The sequence below is a fragment of the Rhinocladiella mackenziei genome (assembly GCF_000835555.1).
Source record: "Rhinocladiella mackenziei CBS 650.93 unplaced genomic scaffold supercont1.9, whole genome shotgun sequence".
NCBI lineage: Eukaryota > Fungi > Ascomycota > Eurotiomycetes > Chaetothyriales > Herpotrichiellaceae > Rhinocladiella > Rhinocladiella mackenziei.
This window is the reverse complement of record NW_013550596.1, coordinates 801,162-824,869: the sequence shown is the minus strand read 5'-3', so window position 1 is coordinate 824,869 and position 23,708 is coordinate 801,162. Positions and strand designations below refer to the sequence as shown.

At 50.6% G+C, this 23,708-nt stretch overlaps 9 protein-coding genes across 9 annotated transcripts; 5 read left to right on the top strand and 4 right to left on the bottom strand.

The window, feature by feature from the left end:
* Nucleotides 1-376: 376 nt before the first annotated feature.
* On the bottom strand, nt 377-1,192 carry Z518_10497 (uncharacterized protein; the record flags this gene model as incomplete). Its single annotated transcript, XM_013412040.1, has 1 exon — nt 377-1,192. The coding sequence occupies one exon, from the start codon at nt 1,190-1,192 to the stop codon at nt 377-379; it is 816 nt and encodes a 271-aa protein (XP_013267494.1).
* Nucleotides 1,193-4,296: 3,104 nt separating this feature from the next.
* On the top strand, nt 4,297-4,953 carry Z518_10496 (uncharacterized protein; the record flags this gene model as incomplete). Its single annotated transcript, XM_013412039.1, has 2 exons — nt 4,297-4,371; nt 4,426-4,953. 2 exons carry the CDS (start codon nt 4,297-4,299, stop codon nt 4,951-4,953), a joined length of 603 nt encoding a protein of 200 aa, XP_013267493.1.
* Nucleotides 4,954-5,545: 592 nt separating this feature from the next.
* On the bottom strand, nt 5,546-7,423 carry Z518_10495 (uncharacterized protein; the record flags this gene model as incomplete). The annotated part of the gene is made up of 5 exons (XM_013412038.1): nt 5,546-5,706; nt 5,773-6,714; nt 6,782-6,925; nt 6,976-7,155; nt 7,210-7,423. The coding sequence occupies 5 exons, from the start codon at nt 7,421-7,423 to the stop codon at nt 5,546-5,548; spliced, it is 1,641 nt and encodes a 546-aa protein (XP_013267492.1).
* A 1,826-nt stretch (nt 7,424-9,249) lies between these two features.
* Z518_10494 (uncharacterized protein) lies at nt 9,250-11,724 on the top strand (the record flags this gene model as incomplete). The annotated part of the gene is made up of 1 exon (XM_013412037.1): nt 9,250-11,724. The coding sequence occupies one exon, from the start codon at nt 9,250-9,252 to the stop codon at nt 11,722-11,724; it is 2,475 nt and encodes an 824-aa protein (XP_013267491.1).
* Nucleotides 11,725-12,504: 780 nt separating this feature from the next.
* On the bottom strand, nt 12,505-13,797 carry Z518_10493 (uncharacterized protein; the record flags this gene model as incomplete). The annotated part of the gene is made up of 3 exons (XM_013412036.1): nt 12,505-12,966; nt 13,028-13,391; nt 13,442-13,797. The coding sequence occupies 3 exons, from the start codon at nt 13,795-13,797 to the stop codon at nt 12,505-12,507; spliced, it is 1,182 nt and encodes a 393-aa protein (XP_013267490.1).
* Nucleotides 13,798-16,268: 2,471 nt separating this feature from the next.
* Nucleotides 16,269-19,171, top strand: Z518_10492 (uncharacterized protein; the record flags this gene model as incomplete). Its single annotated transcript, XM_013412035.1, has 5 exons — nt 16,269-16,400; nt 16,453-16,728; nt 16,790-16,966; nt 17,016-17,332; nt 17,386-19,171. The coding sequence occupies 5 exons, from the start codon at nt 16,269-16,271 to the stop codon at nt 19,169-19,171; spliced, it is 2,688 nt and encodes an 895-aa protein (XP_013267489.1).
* Nucleotides 19,172-19,507: 336 nt separating this feature from the next.
* Nucleotides 19,508-20,149, bottom strand: Z518_10491 (proteasome subunit beta type-3; the record flags this gene model as incomplete). The annotated part of the gene is made up of 2 exons (XM_013412034.1): nt 19,508-19,651; nt 19,715-20,149. 2 exons carry the CDS (start codon nt 20,147-20,149, stop codon nt 19,508-19,510), a joined length of 579 nt encoding a protein of 192 aa, XP_013267488.1.
* Nucleotides 20,150-20,770: 621 nt separating this feature from the next.
* Z518_10490 (uncharacterized protein) lies at nt 20,771-22,328 on the top strand (the record flags this gene model as incomplete). The annotated part of the gene is made up of 2 exons (XM_013412033.1): nt 20,771-20,907; nt 20,969-22,328. The coding sequence occupies 2 exons, from the start codon at nt 20,771-20,773 to the stop codon at nt 22,326-22,328; spliced, it is 1,497 nt and encodes a 498-aa protein (XP_013267487.1).
* Nucleotides 22,329-22,679: 351 nt separating this feature from the next.
* Z518_10489 (uncharacterized protein) lies at nt 22,680-23,001 on the top strand (the record flags this gene model as incomplete). Its single annotated transcript, XM_013412032.1, has 2 exons — nt 22,680-22,743; nt 22,865-23,001. 2 exons carry the CDS (start codon nt 22,680-22,682, stop codon nt 22,999-23,001), a joined length of 201 nt encoding a protein of 66 aa, XP_013267486.1.
* Nucleotides 23,002-23,708: the final 707 nt, after the last annotated feature.

Sequence of the window (23,708 nt, the reverse complement as noted above, 5' to 3'; positions counted from 1 at the left end):
GGGGGGGGGGGGCCCGTCAACGTCAGAGTAATGATTGTAATTGATATATTGGATAACTAAGGCGATGCTATATCAGAACTCAGAAAATGTGTGTGGGCATGGAGAATCGACGACGAAACCGCCGAAATAGAGAATGCCATCCGGGAGCAGAGGCTAGCATTGGTGTTTCGTCCAAATGAAAAAGGCCAAACAAAAACCAACAAGCATTATGAGGGGGTAATGACCAATGCCCTTGTGGAAGACCCGCTGTGCCCACTCGGTTCCTTCACTCTGACATGCGTCCCGTCTAAATCCCAGGTGATAACACAAATGTTGTCTTTGCATAGACGGGAAATCCTGATCCTAGGACGACATTACTACGCCGTCTCAAACATACTCACCCCAATAATCTCCTGAATCTGGCTTGATAGGCTTCTGGGGCTTCATTCGCCCTCAGAAGCCCACCGGCAGTGTCCAATTTGGTCTTCAAGCTGACGAGGGCCGCAGGCGAATCTTTCCGGACGATTTCGAGTGCCTCTAGCATGTTGTTAAAGGAGGGCGGGTTTTCAATCAGGCTGTGGTAGAGGCTTGTCTCTATTTCAGCACCAGAGGTAGTCCGGCGCCCACTTCGACGGACGGGACAAAGATCCTCGTGCCGCCTGCAAATTCCTACCAATGTATCGAGCAGGACCTCAGCGGTTGCTGCTTGGCGAATTGATCTGAAGTTCAAATCGGTCACGGCAGCTTGTGTGAGATAACGAAATTTCTCGGCTATCTCGGTAACCTGGGCTCGAATCTCTTTCGTCGTTGGTTGGCGTGTTTGCTGCTCATGAGCTTCAGGGTCACCGATGTCATCGTATCTCTTGAATTCTTTTTGAAAGCGTCTTTGCAACTTCTCGCTAAACATTTGGGCTCGGCGGGTCGGTGTACGCCATTTATCGAGAGCATGGAAGGTATCTTCGTCGTGACAACCCCATTGCATCGCTGTCCCGATGACATCAGAAGGTCTGGTCCATTCCACAGGGTTTCTCCCGGCTTGTTCTTCGTTAATTCGTTCAACGATTTCGCCGAGGAATTCTGATGGCAATCTGTATTCGTCAAAGGAGGAAAGAATGTCTCTGACATGGGTCTTCCGTTGTTCAAGGCTGAGTTCAGCGAACCTCATGTCCCCGGGCAATGAGAGATTGGAGAATTGTTCGGTGGGTGTAGACATTGTTCTGACGACAAACCTGTGGAGGGGATTTTGCAGGTCTTAAAAGACAAATGGGCACTATCCCTCTCGATTCTGAAGGCCGGTCAAACCGTGAAGGTCACAGAGAGACCCCCAGGTCAGGAGGGTCTGATAGAAAGGCCATTAGGAACAACCGACCTGTTGATAAGGTGGAAGGAATGGCCTTAATAGGTGGTAACGAATGGAAGGAGAAGGCAGACAATCGATGACAGCACCTTCACACATCATTCATGCGCGGCAGCACCTTTAGTTCTCAGGTCGGCCATACCACCATGACGACAGCTTCCCAAGCTACAAGCCGCACGGAGAACGTTCAGGGCTCTTGACGGAGAACTAACCTCTTCCGCAAGGCATACTCGACGGCTTGAATATGCCGTTGTAAATCCAAAGGGTCAAGGAGGGGGCATGGAGGGGGGGGGAGCAGCCCAGAGCGAACGTCGGATACGGGGTGCATCACGTGACTCGACCGGGGCGGTCGGCGCGTGCTTTTGGGCGTCTCATTCGACGCAGACCCCGGATCCAGCGGGGTCATTTCGCGGTAGACGAGGCGATGCATGTCAAAAAGGGTTGGTTCAGACGTCCTAAAGAGGCGGAAGACAAGTCGACCCATCTGGTCGCAGGCAATATTGGGTGTCGTGGAGAGGAGTCGAATTCCGCCCGAGCGACCGAATTTGCAGCCCTGCGACCCTAATTGCAGGGTTTGTAGCGGGCAACTAGGCAAACTGAGGTTCGGAGAAGGGAACTGGAGCGGCCACCAGGTGATTTTTCAGAGAAAGAGGTTGAAAGTTGGGCAATACTTCAGGAGTTTGGAAGCTGCCAAGGACGTTGATATGATGTGATTGACTGTGTTCCAACCTGCATCAACTGCCCGCCTTGCATAGCTTCACCACATACCATGTCGATAAATTTCGTTAGTGGCCTTTGGTCGGCATAATTCATGAAAGGGAATGATCCTTGTCATGGAGATTTTTCGTACTTTTGGGCTGCAATTGCCCCATGAAGATAGTCACGGAATTGGATATCTTTCGCTCCGTTCGCAGCCGGCCCGCATTTTCTTGTCGGCCCCCCTGGATATCTCCAACCACACTCCGAGCCAGGAGCGAGGTCCTTCATGTTCGATATCGTCATGAACCTCGAGCCGCATTAGCATATCGCGACCATCATCCTCCGCTAACATCGATACAATAGGTCGACGTCTAATCATACGACCCATTGCGGATACATCCTTGCTGCAGTTGTGCGACGTCCCGACTCTCAAATTCCCCCCATTGGGGGTGTTGACTTTTTGTTCAACAGCGGATCTTCCCGGTCCCTTGTGCAGTAGTATTCCTTTCCGACTCTGGTTGCTGCCGCGCCTTGGGCGCACCATAACCGGCCTGGGGATCGTCGATGACACACACTCCAACAAGGTTTTTGTCGCGGCCTCTTCGAGGAAGGGCTACCGTGCCCCCTTTTGCTAATTGCCCATTTCGGAGCTGGCAAAGGTTGACCGGCACCGGCAGTTGTCCCGCTTCGGCGTCGAGTACGGATGACGCAATGGTGACGAGTCGAGACAGGAGTTATTTCCTCTCGTGATTCACCTATTGTCGTTCAGTTCAGCCTTTGTCGACGGTGATGGTGGCTATAAGAATGAACATGGATAAGAGAATCTAGATCAAGTCAGAAATCCGACACGTAGGACCACCGAACCATGACGGACTAGTGTTGTGAGCATGCCAACGCACTTGATCTCCCACCCTCCAGAAACAGCATATCCTCGAGCCATCTCCTTCTGATGTCGAAGAAACCTCATCGCTCCACAGGCGCATATGATGATGGCGGCGCCATGGCAGACGCAGGATAAAGGTATACTGACGACCAAAAAACCGAGTTCGGGATCTGGATTCAGATTACGTGACAGCCGCATCACCTGTGCAACGATCACACCCAGCATGGCGAACGCCTGACCGGTTCGAAGGTAACCTAGAAATGTTCTCTCATTTGCTAGAAAGGGCCCATCAGCAACGCCCAGAGCCAAAAATGAAGCCGATATTTCATGCTCCAATATCGCGAATTCAATTTTGGGATCGTTTCTGTACCTTACCTAAATGGTCACGGCAGGCAACATGGGGAACTCCCAGAGAGATGTGTCTCTTCCACCATCGTGTGAGTTTGCGATTGTTTTGATTCGTCCTTGTAGTAGACAGCTGTGGAAATGAACGCGCTTGACTTAGCTCCAAGGCTTCCTGATCAGAAGGATTTCTCAATATGCGATGAGCTGAAGGAAGTTCGACACGAGCATGCTCAGCTTCCGCCATTCGGTTCACCAGGATCAAACCCAGGTTCCGGAATGGATCATGGAAAAGAAAAAACGAGGACTCGGGAAGGAAGGTGGTGGAGATCGTTGCAGGATTCGGGGCCTTGTTTAAGTTCAGAGACGGAGATGGCACGGGATGTCGTCATAGATGCGGAAGCAAGAATGGTCGGATATTCCAAGAAAAAGTGACCACCATCGATTGTTGGGTCTCATCGCATGAGGCGGTGGATGGTCCGAGGATTGTTGGCATGAAGGACACAGGAAAAGGCGATGGAGAGATGAATTCATGTTCGTGATCCGAAGTGGGGTAAACCACCAACCAGAGCCCCGACAACGGGTTTGATGGGTGGCAATGATTGGGCAGTCTGAGGCTGTTGGTTCTAGATAGAAAAATTGCAGCACCCGATACGTGGGTAAGCTAGGCGTGTGGCATGGTTACGGTTGCAGCTCCAGGGCTCTGGTCCACGGTTCTTTTTTTCCCCTCTCGACCAGCCACAGCCTTTCCTGTATTAAGGGCTCCCAACCTCCTCCATCACCACCGTCTTCGCTACCCTACCATCAATGTCCAATCCATTCTTCATATCTTCGATCTGTATATTTTTCGACCCTTCGCTTCATCCACGGCCGTCTGTGAGACCTCCGATCGGTGTGACCCCGCACTCGACCCATCGGGCTCTATCGCCATTGTCTTGCCGTGTCGTACAACGCACGCCGACAAAAGTATCGGCAACAGATTGGCCTGCGCTGGAGTTCAGACTGGTAGCTCGGAGCTGCAGTAATATAATTCAAGATGCTCGGGGGTCTTCTCTTCTGCCTGTGGCGAATCGCCGAAATCGTCACCTTGATCCCCATCATTGGCATGCTGGTGCGCGCGCACCCCCTCTTCATCCATCAATCTCCCTTCACTGACAATTGCTAGGCGTGGTTCGTCGATGGTTTTGATGACAACAACCAACTCACCCCCGACTTCATCCTGGTGCTCTTTATTGTCTCCACCCTAGCCTGCGCCTGGGCCATCGCGACCCTCTTTCGACTCGGGTCGACCCGGCGTTCCGCATTCTTCGTTGCTCTTGTCGATCTCTGCTTTGTCGGCGCCTTTATCGCTGCGGACTACTACCTCCGTGGCATTGGTGACCAAGACTGCTCCAATTTCTCCAGCGGTTCCATCTACATCGACCTCGGCCCTTTTGGATACTACGGGCGGAATAGTGGTTCGTCATGGGCCAGCGACCTCGACAAGAACTGCTCCATGTTGAAAGCCTCCTGGGCTTTGGGCATCATGAACACAATAATGTTCTTCTTCACCTTCGTCCTCGCCCTCTTCCTTCACCGCCACGAAAAGACTGTAGTGGTCAAAGAAGTCAGAAGGTCAAGACACAGCAGCCGGAGAGGTCATTCTCGGTCAGGATCAAGAAGGAGCAGCAGCCGTCGACGCTATTATGTCTGATGGAGATGCAAATGAAGACACATGAATCTGCGCATTCGGACATTGAAGCTGCCGAAGGGAAGGGGGAATTGACGAGACGTAGGATGGGATTGAACTAACGAATTTCCTTACCGTTCGTGATTTCAATTGGATTGGTATGACCTGGAATCTGGACACTACCAATGTACTAGCGACCCAGCGAGCCTACAGTTTGTGCTTTTGATCATGTTTTTGGACGAATGCTCTGAATTAGATGGTGGACGAGATTGAGCAACGGGGATTGAAGTGGCTGTGCTGAAAAGATGACTGGATGCCCTTAGAATTAGTATAAAGATCCCAGGAGAGGAAAAAATAAAGAAAAAGAAGAAGCACCGAGTCTCTAAAATCAGAATCGAGTGAAACTTCGTTGGTAAATTGACACTTATCATGATGGTCACAATTTGTTTTCGCAACAGAAGCAAAGGGTTTGTCCATGCTACACTTGAACACGCGGCATCTCGATCCCGTCTTTGATAATCTACACCTCCCCTATGTCTCTGCACCGTATTTCGACGTCCAGAGCACGGATCCCATCGGAACCACAGCATAAAGCAAGGCCCGGCGACAGGGAGGACTAGACTTTGCTTGAAACCTGGTTCAACACCGTCTCTACGAGCTCAGCCTGGCCCACCTCAACGTGCTTCGGATCAACAGTGACCGGATCCATGTCTTCGTGATGCACAACTTTCTCGACGGCCACAACAGCTTGGTCTGCCAGGGCTTTGTCCTCGAACACTGCGCGGCCAGAGGTTAGTTGACCTTGTCTAGACAGAACGGGGAGGGGAGTTGAATGCTGCTTACAGAAAGCCAATTCCTCGAGCGTCCGATTGGCCGTCTCGGGGAAGAAGAACCAGACGAAACAGACTTCAAACGCTAGCCAGCAACAATAGGTGATTAGATATTTCCAGGAAATGCTGTCCAGGCCGATGGGATTGACGAATGTGGTGAAGAATCCGGCCATACGGCTGAAAAGCTGGTACACCGCGATACCGCGTGATCGTTCGGCGAAAGGCCACAGCTCGACCAGGTATGTATAGGTCAAGGCGTTGTAGCCGATATTGTAGCAAGGGGAGTAGGCGAAGATGAAGAAAATGGTTGCGGCGCCAGCCGCCGAGTTACTGCGCCCGGCTTCACCGGCTACGATGCTTTGTTGCATTGTCACCGTCCAGCAGATGTAGACGATGAGCAAGCTGATGGTGCACGTCAAGTACATGGTGCGGCGCTTGAACCGTGTCACCAGCATTGCCGCGGTAAAGCCACTCACGAGCGACCAGCATGAGTTGCCCAGGTTGATTTTTTGTTTGAAAGTCGAGTCGTCATGGCCGATCATCGCAAGGAGGTCACCGAGATAGTACGAGATGAGAGTATTGCCGGACCATTGAGTGAAGAGACCGAGGAAGCCGGAAAGGAAGAACCGACGACGATTTCCAGGGCTGTGGAGGACGGAGAGCCAGGACCTTTTGGACGCCTCGAGCTCCAGCCTGATGGTGGTTTGCATTTGAGCCATTTCCGCGCGGACGAATTCAGATTCGCGGTCGCCTTCGGCATGGTATTTCACGAGGATGTCGTAGGCTTCTTCGGTGCGGTCCTTGGTAATAAGCCAACGAGGGCTCTCAGGGAGCAAGAAGACAAAGGCAATCTGGAGCAGAGAGGGCGCCATCTGAAGAAGTGAAGGGATTCGCCATCCCCAATTATTTGGAATACTATTGGTTCCAAATGTGATTCCGGCAGCGGCGATTTGGCCTAGAAGATGTGTTAGTTCGAGCTTCATGAGAGAAAAGGGGTGAATTAGTGCCCTCTAGGAACTTACCGACAAAGTAAGCGACATTGAAGAGCGACGTCAAAACGGGCCGCTCTTTCGGATAGCCCAGTTCGCCAATTAGGGACGAACCCGAAACAATGCAAGTGGGAATTCCAAAGCCCAGGATGATTCGGGCCGCGATATACATGCCGACTAATCTCCACGTGAGAAGACATTTCTGAGCAACGTAGATGTGATCTTACCATGTCGAGAGAAGCCCTGAATCAGAGCTCCAATGACCATGATGGCTGAACCGCCAAAAATTGACCATCTTCTTCCAAATCTGTCATTCACGATTGGAATAAACGGCAGGGAGAGAATAGCTCCGAGCGAGTACGCCGCAGCGATGATGCCTTTCAGGGAGCCTTGTGGATCGTCGAAGTCTAGTTTGTCATAAGTAAAGGGGTTCAACTCTCCAAAGGGCCGCCGAATCATACAATCAATCCAGGATGGAACGATTTGAAGAGCATTGATCAATTGAGAGTCAAAGCCAGATGTCAATTCAATTCCCATACATGTGGGGAAGAGCATAAAATAAAGGCATCGCAAATTTCGTTTCCGGTACCATGGTACCTTGTCTTCCTGTGCAATGCGGGTGAGAATGGGCTCTGACGCCCCTGTCTCGCGTGTCGCAGGCTTGAAAAGACCCATGATGATGTCAGGAAAGTCCGTGCAGCTATCAATGACGGACAGCTCGACAGAATCATCGAGGAAGCTCTCTCCTTCTTATTCCTTCGAAGCCCGCCACCAAAGGTCTCCATGAGGGGGACAGCAGCGCCAATGAATTTAACCTTGCTTGCAGCCATATCACCCGACATAGAAGGAGGAAGAGAGACAACGACCTTCCATCTTGGGGACACGCGGACAGCGAAATGTGAAAGGTGGAAGTCTCGTGGGGGAGTTAGATAGTGGAGACGCAAGCAGATCTGGGGTCTAGTTGCGGGGAGAGCAGATTCAAGTCCGTCGGTCCCTGGTCGTCATCGGCGAGGCAGCCTTGCGGTGGTATGGCTCCAGGCGAGGTTGACTGTGAACCTGATCCCTCGTATTGTCCGGCAAAAACCATGGCTGGAGTTCTTCTGGCTTCGCGACAGATTGTCTAGATACTCCACCTAGGAAGGTGTTTATCGTGGTCATGATAAAAGGGGACTTCTCGGTAGATGAAGGCCCACATTATCCAGGAGACTGGTCGGTTCCCCAGAATCGTTTTTAGGATAGAGAGCATTTAGCCTTAATCCAGAAGCCCCTGGTAGCCCAAGCAGGGTAAAAGGGAAGCCAAGATACACTTGTTCAAGCTCCGTGCTGGATGCGGAAATCGAGCAACATGACGGTCTTGTAATACCGAGAAAAGTGATGGAGATGTTCCTGGGTTTGCATAACGTTGTCGCGGAGTCCCGGGTGAGAGAGAAAAAGTGTGGGAGAGTCTCGTCGGAAATAGCGTAGCCTAGCCTCACATTTCGTATACAGGTTGTACGAGCTTTTGTACGAGCTTCTCATGCCCAGTATATGTGGAAGTGTTATAGAGAAGTGTCCTTGTGTGAAGCAACTATTTTGAGTTCAATTCTCCAGGACCTTACTCTTTCACAGACCATTGATCTTATCGATTATTCGAGAGAACAATTGCACTTTCGGATGCTGCCTCCTCTTCAATGGGATCGGCAGCAAGTAACTATGCACCGTGCCTTTTCAGTTGTTTCTGTCATTGGAAATATATGTTCGTCACCACCATCTTCCGGCTCTTTTGACCGAGTACTGCAGGCATGAATGATGACAGGTACGGCATCTCGTCGGCAATGGGTTGTCCATTATGAAGCATGGGATGATTATGGGTCGATTCTCAGATAAATTCATTGAGCAATCTTCCCACCCCCCCCAAAAAAGGATCCCTGCGAGTGATGGAAACACCATGCCCCTTCGATGTCGAGCCATAGGATTATCCGTTCAGGCCAAGTACTTCCCGTCCAGGCCTGAGAGCTTCAATGGTTCTTTCTTTAATACGCCATCCCCGATCATAATAAACGGTCCGCATGATGCGAGAGCTCTCCAAGTATTCTCCAGGTTTTCCGCCTCTGCTGACCTTTCAGTTGCCCTCTACATATATCAGAAAATCAATGTATCTTTTTTCATGAGAAATCCATGCCTCCCAGGGGTGGGGGATCCAGGCCAAGCCGTGGGGCCGATAAGACGGAGTCCGCACCAATCAAAGCACCAAATTCGGTGGTCGGAGAAGGCCGAAGCCGGACCATTAAGTTTGCAGCTTCATCCATCCCCCCACCCTTCGACAACTTCCATCGACTCGTACTCGTACATCCCAAATTTCTTTCTTTTCTTGACGCCTCGGCGCCTTCAGCAAGAGGCTGATATAACTAGTGTCGGCTCTATTGAATCTCCTTCAGCTTCATCAGGCCATCAATGGGCGACGCAACTCCGTCTGTTTTGCAAAGCGACTATCAACAGATGTTGCAGGACTGGCCACCCTGATGGATATTCGCCATTTTTCCACCTCCTCAATTGAAGCCCAAGCTGTGGCCACCGTCAATCCAGAGACCGGATACATCGAGAATATCGACGACATTCGAGAAGCAGAATACCCCAATCTCGCGGACACGACGTATCTCGACCATGCGGGAACAACATTATATGCCAAGTCTCTAATCGAAACATATTCCAAAAAGTTAACCGAAAACCTCTTTGGGAATCCTCATTCTGCCTCAACCTCGTCCCAATTATCCTCCCGTCAGGTTGATGATGTTCGACTCCAAGTCTTGCAGTTCTTCCAGGCTAACCCCGACCATTTTGACGTCGTATTTGTCGGCAACGCCACGGCAGCCATCAAGTTTGTTGGAGATGCCTTCCGAGACCATGACAATGGTTTCCGATACTATTACCACGGCGAAGCCCATACCAGCATGGTTGGCGTGAGAGAACTTGCCTCTCGAGGCAGTATTTGCCATGCAAGCGATTGTGAGGTTGAAACATGGATCCACGGACTCGAACACGGGCACGTGGTCGACGGGGGAGACCTCTCCCTTTTTGCCTATCCGGCCCAGTCGAATATGACTGGCCGACGGCTTCCTCTGCGGTGGTGTCAAAGGATCCAAGACGCAAGAAGAACATTCGGTCATCCCGTCTTTACCCTGCTTGACGCGGCAGCCCTTGTGTCCACTGCGCCTCTGGATCTTTCAGATAACTCAGCCGCTCCCGACTTCACCGCGCTGAGTTTCTACAAGATTTTCGGATTTCCCGACTTGGGCGCATTGATCGTACGAAAGGATTCTGGAGACGTGCTGCGACGACGCAAGTATTTCGGTGGTGGGACCGTGGACATGGTCACCATGTATGGGGACGCCGGCCACGCAAAGAAAGAGTCATCCTTGCATAGCTGCCTCGAAGACGGCACTCTTCCGTTTCACAGCATTGTCGCCTTGCAATCTGCTTTAGATGTTCACCGGCGCCTGTATGGTTCGACCATGAACGTTTCAAGACATGCCAATTTCCTTGCGTCGAATTTGAGAAAACAATTACAGCGCCTACGCCATGGTAACGGAAATCAAGTATGTTTGATCTACACGGAGGATGTCTCGCCAGCGTCTTCCCAAGGCCCTGTGATCGCCTTCAACTTGAAGGACAAATTGGGCCACTACGTGAGCAATTCCGAAGTCGAGAAGCTCGGGATAGTGAAGAGTATTCAATTCAGGACCGGCGGCGTTTGTAATCCCGGTGGTGTCGCGTCCCATCTGGGACTTTCCGTGGATGAAATGCTCCAGAATTACGCGGCCGGTCAACGATGTGGAGGTGAGAATGACATCTTGAATGGCAAACCGACGGGTGTGATTCGAGTCAGCGTCGGTGCAATGAGTAACATGAACGACGTCGCGACCTTTGCCAATTTCATCCGAGAATTCTATGTCGACTCAAGCCCACTGGAACCATTACCGATGTATACGACGGCACCTATTCCGACTAGGTCACCTAGCTCCTTTGTGGTCGAAAGCTTGTCGGTGTTTCCTGTTAAAAGTTGTGCCGCCTACCAAATTCCCTCCAATATCTCTTGGCCGGTAGGCCTGAAAGGCCTTGCGTGGGATCGAGAATGGTGCCTCGTTCACCAAGGGACGAATGCTGCACTCAGTCAGAAAAGATTTCCCCGGATGGCTCTGATCCGTCCCGAGATTGACTTACAGAAGAACGTGCTGAGATTGACTTTCGACGGGGACCTCTCAAGATCCCGATCACTCGAAGTGAGCCTCGATTCCAAACCAACGCGGACAAGGTCCATCCATACCTGTGATGCAACGAACAACAAGACATCGAGTGTCTGCGGGGAAGATGTCGATGTCGATGTCTACACGTCGCCCGAGGTAGCAGACTTCTTCACAGAAGCATTAGGAGTCCCTTGCACCTTGGCAAGATGTCCGAATGCTGGCACCATACGCCAGGCGAAAGTCCGTGTACCTGCATCGAATCGGCGGAAACAAGCTACTGAAACCGGGAGGTCGATGGCGCTCTCCAATGAGAGCCCGATCCTGCTGATCTCGCGGTCCAGTGTCAATCGCCTCAATGAGCAGATCAAGCACAACAGTGGCGTCGGCAAGGCGGTAGCTGCCGATTCATTTCGTGGGAACATTGTCATTGCCGAAGAACTTGATCGAGGCCAAACGGAATCACCTTATGCCGAGGATGATTGGACCAGTATCCAAATTGGAGATGAGCCCCACCATACCTTTGAATTACTTGGCCCCTGCCAGCGGTGCCAGATGGTATGTGTTGATCAGAAGAATGCTCAACGTAGACAGGAACCTTTTAGCACATTGGCAAAGACCAGAAGGAGAGATGGGAGAGTCTGGTTTGGTATGCACATGTGCCTATTGTTGAAGAGGGATTCGGTTGACGGTGAAAGCTTACCGGGAGTAAGGATCCAAGTAGGAGATCGAATAACGCCAGGAGTCACACGATGACGTTCAATCCAAGCCAGGACAGGTCGTTGGAAGAGAACTTCGAGCGAACATGTATCAAAAACGAGGATCGTGATGAAAACCCCCTCCCCCCTCCAGACTTATCTCAGGAGCGGGCACTTATAGTCTCCGCGAAGGCCAGAGGCTTGCTCCACGTGGATAAAAGACAATTTGACACAGTCCCCCCGCAAGTGGAACATACATAGTAATTGGCTCCTGTCGATGCGGGCCAAGATCTCAAAAAGCCCTTTGAACACTTTTCTCCTCTTCCTCTTCTCCAAGTTTCTCTTCTCTGTCAGTCTCATGTTTCTCAAGCGGTGATCGAATTTGTTACTCTTCACCCGCACAAGGACAGCAGGTATATACAAGGCTTCAAAATGCCTTCAAGAGTGTCCTTTCTTCCTGCTCGAGATTGACTGACTGTCACCCTCCGTCAGACGCTCGATAATCTACTCTCCTAGAGGATCAAGGAGCACACAGGCCTCAAGTTGGGCAAAAAAGCCACCTTCAGAACAGGAATGCTAATATGCTAGAAAAGATAATCGAATAAATTATCAAGTGAATGCTCTCCTCCAAGATGAGGTCGTACACCTATCTGTCTTTCATTAATCTCAATGGTACAACTTGATACGATTTCAAGCACCCTTCGCTGGGGACCAAAACTCCTCCACACGCAACAAAAAGGCCTTTATCGCTCATCGACAAATTCAGCAATACAACCCCAAGCAACTTGATTTGTTGTCCAACCACTTAAAAGAAATTCGTCTCGACGTGCCCCGTTGTCTACAACTCGGAGAATGCGTCCTCCGACTGAAATCGTGCTTTCTTTCGCGATTGCACCTTCAAATCATCGCTCAACAAATGCGTATCGCCATCGAGAAAGCCGACGGTGACCATGTCCTCGTCGACGATTTCGCGGAGCATTGAATCGAGGAAGCCCTTTTGTTCCCGAATGAAAGCTTTGGTGGCCGCAGTATTGAAGCCACGACGCGCTCGCTTTCGGTCACGAATCTCCTTGAGATGAGCTCTGATACGCTCCTCGAGCATCTCGAGGCGGTATTCCGCGTATTGAGAGTACAACTCTGAGAGGTCTGAAATTGCACGAACGGTAGTAAGTACTGTATCATCCTGGACGAAAGCAGACTTGGGTCGGAACGATGTCACCATTGATATGCGTTCAGAGGTACCAAGAGCCCTCATGGCTTGATGTTCGATATATCGTCCCTGAAGGATAACCGCGTTGCCCTTGGAAGCAGTTAGCGAACGCGATAACCGTGATGCCACGTTGAATTTCCCGTTAACGTACCATACCGGGCCCACGGACTTTCATGATATCGCCATGGCCTGTTCGCAATGCAGTCTCTCCACCGATCATGTTGGTGCAGTCACTGAGCATCGTCACACAGACAAAGGGATAACTGTCAGTGTGCCAGTCGACAATGGGTTCGTCGTCCTCATAGGGGCAACCGGAGACACCCTCATCGGCGTCTCGATGGACTTTCTCCTGCAAGGCTTGTTTGGTGGCCTCCTGTTGCTCCTCCGAGTTGGTGGAGATGTTGATATGTGCAATCTCAAAGTCCATGGCGGGAACAAGCTCCACACCGGCGACCTTGGACACAATGGAAAGAACTTCGGGGCTGCGCCACGCATCGTACACGAAAGGGGCATAGCTGGCCTTGTCAATACAGGGATCCCTCCGTCAAGTGGAATGTGAACTTACTCGGGGGCAAACCCTCGAAGCTGAAATTGAGCAAGGTTGCTTGAATATTTGCAGTTGTCCAGGACTGGCTTGCTCAAAACCTCTGCTCGCATCTGTTGAATGGCTTCTTTAGTGAAGAGAGAGAAAGGCTCCGAGACGGCGATGGGTGAGACACCTCTATCGGCCAGGCCAATCTCCTTCATGGACCAGACCTTTTCAGGCTCCTTGAAATTCAAGTGCTTTGCAGGATCAAATGAAGCCCTCTTTGGAGCACTTGGAGCCGTACTGATCAGAGGCGTTGACACCGTGGAAGTCGACCTTTTCCTTTTGACGGCGCCAATAGTCGAAGGAAGAGGGAGATCAACTGCAGAAGCCATCTTTGACGATGATAGGGAGTAGTGAAGGAAGTATGTGCAGCAAGAGAAGATAAAAGTTTCGGATAGATAAAGTGGCTCAACAATCAAGCTGGCTGTGGTTGATCCAAACCAGGTTTGATATCGAACAGTTGATGCTGATGGAAGTATTCAGACACAGTCGAAGAACTTATACCATAAAGCCCCTGAGTTGCATCCAGCAAACATCAACCATCCTGGGTAAGTGTACGTGGACCACCGACTCGCAACTCAACATCGATGTGTCGGAAGGGCTCAGGCCGGAAAGCTCCTCGAGTCGATGGCAACATAACCACTCACGAATCAACCGCACAACTCCACCAGATAGGGGGGATGAGAAAGTCGGGAAACGGCAGCAGAGACAAGCCACATCAAAGCATCACATTCGCTCGGAAGTCTGGGTCTTATCAGTTTCCTTATCACGATCGCCTGTCGGAAAGTCTTGAGGTGGATCTGATTTATGGTGAGGCGCCCTTCAACGAAAGCTGGGGATACCGGCAACGGATGTGGAGACAATGAAAAAAACAAGAGAGGTGAGCAAACCACTTTGTCATGAATGGAAATTGTTGCTTTGTTTGGACTAAAAATCACAGCCATGGCCGCTCCATTTTCCCCAGAAGCATTTGGGATCGAATCCATATCTTCACATGTTCACATGTCGGAACCCTTCTGGCCAAGCCGCTTTCACTCCGGATCCGGCTCCGCAGTGGCGGCGAGGGATGGACGAGCAGAGATGTGACATACTTGCAGCACGTCGGCAGTAACCACATGATCGAACATAGGCGGATAAATCTCGAATTGTGGCATCACAACCGCAGTTGGGCTCCGAGACAGAGTACTTCTGTCGGTGTGACCGTGGGCCAACACAATCTACTTTCATTATTCATGTCGCAGCCACCTCAAAAGGGTTTCCGGGATGCATCGCTTATTGAATGAAATGTGTGGACAACCCCGCCGAGAGTAGATGGATCTGTTGACCAAAAATGGTAACGTGCCGGGTGTCCCAAACTTTCTCTCGAGATATGGTTGGTGGGCAGCAGCTCGATCGGGTCTGGGATTGTCTCGGGCAAGCTCTCGCGGGCAGGGTTCTAGTGCGTGATTGACCCTGATTTCCTGGATCCCTTTCACGAGGTTTCATGAACAATATTTGAAGCTGGAATCATCTTCTGGACGAAGGCAAATGACGCGTCACACTTTCACTCGAAAATCGATGGATGGGGACACGCATGTTCAGGATTTAGGGGGGGAAACAATGTCGTCCGTCCGATTTCGGTCGGTCATTGCTGACGGTCCGCGACATGGAGCAAAAGGAGAGAACTGACGAGAAGCGAGCAGATGTGCCGCGGTGCGCCGGGTCCAGATTCGGGGGATTTGATATTGTATTGTAGACTCCGGTGCCGAAATATAATATCCGACCCAGAATTGCAGTGAGGTCCTACCCACGTCGAGTGGTAGCGGCGGGGTCAAATAAAGAATCTTATCAACCTCAAGACACGCTAGGGTGATAACTTTACCAATACGGGCTAATAGAAACTAAGCTTATTTCGGTCAGCTTCAACCTTGCAAACAAGGTTAGCCTCATCTTGGATCGCCGCCGTGCAGCTGCAACCTGCTCCAGAGACTTGTTTCTTTAAACAACGACATGGCAACTACGGCGTCGTCGAGCCAGGAATCTCGCCCAGATCCCAAGATAGATACATGGGGCAAATCCAGGGCAGCCTTTGAGTCGTAGGCGGGCCGTTCCTTCTGTATGTCCAAGCCAACGCTAATTCCTTATTGATTCTCAGGAAACGCAGCTCAGAATACTACGATCCTTGCCAGGAATTTGCGAACAAGAGTATAAAATGCATGCATCGGAATGGCGGGGACAGAGACATGTGTCAGGATTACTTCCAGTGCGTCCTCCGGCTGTGTGGCAATGCCTCAACGAGACTCTCATGCGCCGGCAATATCGATCCTACGAGCCGTTGGACCATTTGACACGAGAAAGACTGACAACAGCGTCATACATAGGGCCTACCGTGACTGCAAGAAAGAATGGGTATGGTAGCCCTTGTTTCCATCGTTCGGAGGCGACCCTGACGGGATCCCTAGATGACGAGACGAAAAGCGGAGAGAGGCTCGTGGTTCGGTTGAGACATCGAGACCGACGACCTATGACCTATGTAGAAAAGGATTAACATGACACATGAAGGCATAGCGAGGCGCGGTATGTCTCAAAATAGTTCAATGTCAAGCCCGGCGTGTTGCGTAAGAATGGTCTGAAAAAGTAAAATAAAGCAACAACTATCTCCTCTGCTTATTTTTGTAATCGGCTCAATCTGAGTCCCTCGTGGAACGAATCCATGAAAGCCAGCATGTTGGCCCCACGTTTAATTCGGGATATTTTTTGTTGACAGCCTCATCCACGTTTCCCCGCACAGATCTTTTGTCCTTCTCACTGTTTGGTCCGAAACATGTCCGATCCGGCAGTCAGTGAGCGCCGAATACGTCCGATTCAAGATGCTGTCGCAGGTACAAATTGGAAGCAGGCTCTACAGCTTTGCGACAAGTGGTCGAAAAAAGGAGAGAAATCAGACCGGTTTTTGGTAGGAGACAACCCTCAAATTGACCGCTCAAAAAAAAGGCTGACCGCCGTAGGCGTTGAAAGCCTTCGTCCTTGTCAATCAGCCAGATAAGTCCCAACATGATCGAGGCCAGGCAGAAGTCTTGGAACTATGCAAGCGAAACCCTCCCATCACCGATCCTGAAGCAATATACCAAATGCAAGATGCGCTCAAGAGTCTGTCATTGAACGAAGAGGAGGGCCCCAAACTGTGGGAGCGAGCTGTCATCGCCAAACAAAATGACAAGGACCTATACATCAGATGGCTCAACCAAGCCATCGCCGACGACAACTGGCTTAGTGCTCAAAAGGTGTGAGATATGGTTCATTTACGAGCACAAGAGACGGACTGACATGGGGCCCATCGGACAGGCCACCATGGGGTTACGAAAATCCTTCCCAAAAGAACGAAACTACGAATTCTGGAATATCTTGATGTGTTTGCTGATACACATGCAACACGACCTTCCAGAAAAAGACAGAATGCTCTTTGGTACGCTCGCATATCGAATGATTTCAAAAGCCACCGAAACAATTCCGCTTGGTCAGGTGAGTTATACATTTCTCGGGGGAAGAGTTGGGGGCTCATGGCATGTAGGAACAGGCCTTGTCTTCGGGAAAAGCAATCTCCACTCCGGAAGAAATCTCACTACTCGCCCAAGTCTTGAATTACACGGGGCGAGCGGAAGAGACGGTGAGACTCCTTCGAGGAGAGTCATTGAACATGACATCTCGGATCGGCAAGCAAGATCCCCAACTTGTACTGTCTTTGCTTCTGGAGTCCCTGAATATGTCGGAACAATGGAGTGAGGCTCTGAGTGTGTGCCAGGAGCTTTTGGCCAAGGCCGAGTTCCAATCAGATGATCGGATTTGGAATCTGTGGCTGAAGGCACAATCGAGATGCTCTGATGATGAGTAACTAACGTTGAATCAAGCTTGAAACCGTTGAGTTGCTAATGTTCAACTAGATTCCACTCACAATCTCCACCACTACTCGATTCTCTGTGTAATGTCAAGCCAATAATCCGAGGACCCTATTTGGCCAAAATGGCCTTTCTGCGGGCCCGGAAAAACGACGGCAATTTGGACGCTCTGCTTCGAACTTGCAAGGAATATTCGGAGGCGTTCGCCCTAAAAGCCTTTTGTTTTGATGACCTGAAAGAGTCTCTTCGACAACTCGACAAGGCTCGATTCGATGACTTTATGAAATGTCTTTCAGAAAATCATGAAAACTTGGCGGAACTCTTCAAGCTCAAGCTTTCATATAGCTCATTTTCATCTGATGTTCGGAGGAAAGATCTTCTGGATTTTATATGTCGGGCTCTCAGCCTCTATCAAGGCTCGCTGTCAAAAGGCCCAGCATGCGCCGAGGCTGCCATTCTGGCTGTCATGGCCTTACTGAGACTTTCACAGACGGAAGACACCAGACAAAGTATCCTCTTTGCAATAATCTTTCTTCAGATTGCCCGGTCCGAATTCGAAGACTACTACTTACTGAATATACTCCTCGTCCAGCTTCAATCATATCTCGGTTTGCTCTCCCTAGCGATGGAGAGTTTCGTCAAACTCAGCGTGAAGAACATGCAGTGGGAAACGGTGGGACATCTTATTTTGACCAGGATATCGTCTTTACATCCCTCGTCTACCGGCCATGGTGAGAACGCATTCGAGCCTCTTAAGGTCGTCGATACGGGCTTGACCGTCCTCGAGAATGCCGAAAACGCTCTTGTTCGCGGAATCCGAGAAGGCCTGAGATTCAGCAGCTACTCGAATATCTACAACAGCATCAGGATGAGATCGGACATCGAACGAAGCGTGAATCGACAGGTCTATGCGATCGAAGAGCGGAAACTCAGGAGACTTCTGGGCCAGTCGGATGAAACAATTTTGCCGGCGTGTCCGTCGACTATTGTTGACAGTAGAGACGTCAGTTACCTTCCAAATTATGCCGAAAACGATTCCGCCCTGCTCGCCAGCTTCCGCCGCGGTCCTCTGCCGAAAGAAGATTGGATCAATACCATGGCGATTTTCGACAATGTGGCGACACACCTCAAGGCAGATCTCACGTCTCAAGTATCACTGGCCCCCAAAACGATGGAGAATATCAGAACAGCCCAACTCCGCGTCGATGCTTCTAGTGAAGGGTTAGCAGCGCAGCTGACACTGGCAGAGCTTTCGAACTTGGCGTCCCACCAAATACTCGCCGAAGCAGTAATGGCCAAGGAACGCCCGGGGCAACAAGACAAACTGGCCGTGCTCCTCGAGGACCTCAAAAGCTGGCTATCGGCAAGATTGACCGAGCGCAAGAGCCAGCCGCCCGGTTCAATCGTAGCGGGGATCCGCGTACCGGACTGGGAAGATCTTCATACCAGCCTTACGCAGCTGGAGACTCTGCAGGTCGTGGCAATGCTTGTCGCGAGCCTGGGAAAAAGGGCAAAGATGGCCAAACCTAAGGCCGTGTCGATTTCCAAGGAGACGCTGGCTGAAATCCACACTCTCGTCTCTGACCTGGAGCAACAGATTCACAGTGACGCGCGAGACATCAAAGAGCAGATTAATGCCCCCGGCGTCCTGACACGGTTGGTGGACTTGGGCATGGCGCGCGAAGGCGATGTTGCTAATTCGGAGCTTGAGTCCCTGCTGGAAAAATTGTGCGATGAGGTCACGATGGAAACGATCTGCGGGCGGTTAAAGGAGAGCTGGGAGGACGCCTTGGACGGTGTCCTCGCTGTCAAGGTTAAGTGGTTCAAGTGAGAACTCCAGGCCACATGTGATGATCGTGACAGGAGTTGGGAGGGACAGGAGGGAGGAAATAACACCCAGGAAATATTCCTGCAAACTGGAGCTTGAAACCCAAGATGTCTGGGTGAAGGGGAAATGGAGCTCTTGATCATTTTAGTGTCGGCGTTCTTCTTGGCCACCCAACCCTTGGGAAACGTAGAACTGGGATTAGTCGGCTGAACAACGTCAAGACTCTTTTTCCTGCTTCCACAAACAGATCTGAAACCCATGCCCATGCAGAGCCCGTGCCACAGAAGACAAAACGCCATTGCAGATGCTAACATGATGCAAGTCCCATTTTTCCCGACCCTAATCTTGTCGGCCTTTGAGCAATCGTTTGGTGACCTTGTCTTTCTCAATGATGTAGACATGTGCGCCCCAGCCAGAGAGAGCATCGCGGTCGACAGCGTTGAGTAGAGCTTGAGAGATGGTTTCGAAAAGTGCTTCCGGTTCCTGCAGTTCAATGTGTTAGATAGACTAATTTTGCTGGGTAGACATGGCGAAGACGGCCGTTACCAGATCTGGTTCCCAAAGTCCTTCACATGTGCCGAACAACTGTTCACTCGCTGTGCCGGCCACAATAAAGTCTTTCGCAAAATCAATGCATCCGATACTGTCAAAGCCGCAGATGAAAGGCTTGCCCGTCGTGTGATTTATCCCGGCGAGCACGGGACTGACGAACCAAGGCCCAAACCGTCTCTCGTACAGACTGCTCGAAACCAAATTTGCTAGTGTCTGGGGGGAGATATTTCGCTCTTCGCGCAGCCGGTACATGTTCACTTTATACCGGAAAGTGTCGCTCACTGTTTGGACGTCGGTGGCCAGACCCGTGAGACCCAGATATACGGAGGGTGCATAACTGAAGATCTTGGGGAAGTTGTTTGAGACGGTTAAGGCTTGGAGACCTAGTCGAAGGTCGCAGGCGATGGCCACGCAGTCTTTGCCGACCATCGCCACGCAGGCACCGCCATCTGAAAGGAAAGAAATTAGATGGGATTATGGGTTTGTAGAGGTAAACCGAGTGTGGACATACTGATGTCGAATGGTGAGCTCTGCGGTGGACGGGGTTAGCATTGAATATAACCTTGATGGGATGGTTGTGAGCGTAGGAGCTTACCATATTGAAGTGATTATCTGAATACCGTCGAAGAGAAGGGACAAGGGATAAACGAAATATCAACGAAGCATGAACCAAGGGTTGGGAGTGAAATTGTCAAAATGTCGAAGCTCTGGGGCCAGGCAAATGCAAGCAAACGCGTATCGCAGTCTTGGAGGTGAGGCTCAAAACAAAATGGCCAATAGGAGTTGAGGTGGCCGATATGACGCCAAGTTGCGTCCGCCTGCCCCCCCAGGCGACTTTCACCTTCGCCAGTGCGGAGGGACTAAATTGAATCAAAAAGACAACAACAACCGAAAGGATAATGACCAACACCCTTCTAGACTCTTCTATCTAGTCCAGTGGGCCGGATCTACGGGCATCTGATCATATCTCTCATTTTTATCTCTCAGGGCAGACAAGAACGGATTTCCTTGCCATTAACCCCCACCAGGCTCCAACCTTGACCAGACACCATGGCCTCTCACGTCGTGGTCATCGACTCGACCGCTCGAAGAAGCATGATAAAGACAACCCCGAACAAGAATCTGAGTGAGGTTCTAGAAGAAGCTTGCGGCAAGCTGGGACTAAATCCTGCCCAGTATGGCTTAAAGTAAGTGCGTTCTCTGATGAACGGCTGCTGATGGAATGGCGGCGTTGACAATGTTGCACAGACACAACAACAAGCAAGTCGATCTATCCAGAACGATACGGCTCTCTGGACTCTCTTCAGGCGCCAAACTAGAACTCGTCCAGTTGTCCAAATCTGCAGGCGTAGTCTCCATAGCCCTACAATTACCAGAGTCCGAAGCACGCGGAACGCCCAGTGCTCGACTTACAGACAGGTTCCCCAGCTCAACCACGTTATGGCTGGTTCTCAGAAAATTCGAAGCTGGAGTCGCCGGCGGAACCGAAAGGGCGCGAAATTTCACAGCCAGAGGAGTTCCCTCGACGAGGCGGGGCACTTCAGGAGCGGGAAGATTGTACTATGAACAGCCCGTGTTACAAGTGATGAATAGGGAGCTGTCATCTTTTACAGATCTGCAAAAGCCGTTGGTGCAACTAGGTCTGAACAGTGGTACGGCACTGCTGAGGCTGAGCTTCCGAGCCACTGAAACTCCGTTGGAAGAGGCGATGGCTCAGATACAAGGCTATTTCGAATCTGTCGAAGGATCAACTGTTCCAGGAACTCCGTCCCCAGAAATCCCGTCTTCAAATCAACCTGCAGTCCAAGCAGACGAGGAGAAGGATCCAATAGACAAGACTCCTTCGGGACCAGCTCCTCAGCCCCAAGAGCAACCTCTTGCGCCATCATCTCCGCAGCCAGAACAGTCATCCTCAGCAACAAGTCGACCGGTCTCCGTGTTCCGACCTCCAAGCTCATCCACCCCTTCAGCCGCCCGTGTATCTCACAACGAAGCCGATTACACTCCCACCGTCGAACATGCACATGTGCATCAGAAACTACTACAGCAAAATTCACGAAATGTCCGGTTACCCACCGAAGCCGAACTCGTAGCGCAGGCCAACGAAGAAGCGGCCAAGTTGGCCGCGGTGAAGGCAGTGGAGATTAAGATCCGATTCCCCGACCAGAGTGCCGTGAGCGCCAAATTTGGTCAAATTGACACGGCAGCAGACTTGTACCACTTTGTCAGGGAATGTTTAGAGGAGAAGTGGCGGTTAGAAGCGTTCATGCTCAGAAATCCGGGGATCAGAGGGAAGAATGAAGTAATTCCGGACGATGGAGCGAAGAAATTGATTCGAGATCTTCAATTGAAGGGCCGCGTGTTGGTGGTTTTCGGCTGGGATGATAAAAGAGCTAGCGTTCCAGCGAGGAGTGCCAAGGCTGTTTTGAAAGAGGAATTGAGAGCTCAGGCTCAAGAGCTGAAAGTGCAAGATATCCCGGACGTGCAGGACGATAAAGATGATCCCGGTGTCAAGGTCAATACGGCGAAAAAGGAAATGCCTGCTGAAGAAAGCTCTGAAGGGAAGATGAAGCTGCCGAAATGGTTGAAAGGGTTGAGCAAGAAATAAGCCTGTTTCTTGGAGACCCCTGTCTCTCTGGGATCTCAGAGTCAATCATGTCACAATGTCTGAGGTACCGTTCGCACCCTAATAGAAGAACTCCTGAACGACCGAAAGTGAAACGTAGATTTGTATGGATATCTTTGATGCCGCGACGTCGGGTACGGTACCCCGCCAGTAAGCCCTCGTATCAATTATCTCCCGGCCCTAAACCCGCAGTTAGACCGCACACAAATAAAATTATCTTGTGATTGGGGACCGAAACGAACCAAGTCGATTCGGAACTGAACATCTTCTCAATAACCTTCGTCTTTTCCTTTTTAATCCTTTTGGGCCTCTCTCTACGAGCAAGCAGCCAAGATGCCTTCCGAAGTCACCGACATCAAGCAATTCCTCGAGATTGCACGCAGGAAAGATGCCAAAGGTCTGCTGAATCCTTCACCAAATTACCCTTCCTGGCCTTGCTCTGATATCCATCTGTCCATAACTTTTTGGTGATTGGAACTTGCATGGGCACCGGCGCTGACACATGGTACCTTGTATAGGCGCTCGTCTCAAGAAATCCCCCAAGTCAAAGGACATCAAGATGAAGATCCGATGCAAGCGATATCTCTACACGCTCATCCTCAAGGACTCGGACAAGGCAGATAAAATTAAGCAGAGCTTGCCTCCTAGTAAGTGATATTTTCATATGAGAGTGCTTGGATTCAACTTTGGGTTTGCGGGAGTGGGAGTTTGAGGAATTTGCTAGACGTGTCATCAAGAGGACGGATTCGGCGAAGTGCTGGAAGGACGGAGAGCATGGTCAGAGAATCGAGAAGAGGAGGGAATCCAAAAAATGAATTCCCATGATATATGTGGGCTAGTCTCGATGATCGAGAATTCAAGAGCCGGGAAATAGGCGTGATCAGAGTTAGAGGCCAGCGTGAAGAAACATTGGCTAACATTTCTTTTACCAGGAATGCCCTTCCAAGAAATCAGCAAGAAGAACAAGAAACCCAAAAAGGCATAAACGCATCCACCACTGGACAAGGAGAGGACAAAATACTGGCCGTGTCATGAGTCGGGAGTTCAAGAGATCATCTGCACTGTCGAAAGGGTTCCCTGTTTCGAGTTCATCCAGAACCAACGGAAGATCAAGAAAGGAGTGCAAAGTAGGGGAGCAGGATTGTCACATTGCTCGAGCTAGAACCAGAAGAAACGCGAAACCTCACTGTACGATGAGAGACGACAAGCACAACCAAAAAAAAAAAAAAAAAAAAATAAGTTGGTTAGATCCAGGGCGTGGTATTCTAGACAGTGCAGCATAAAAACACATACATCAAAGTAATCTCGAGCAAATGGTTTGAAATAACAGTCCCCCGGTCTTGGCCTTGTCTATTGATGCTA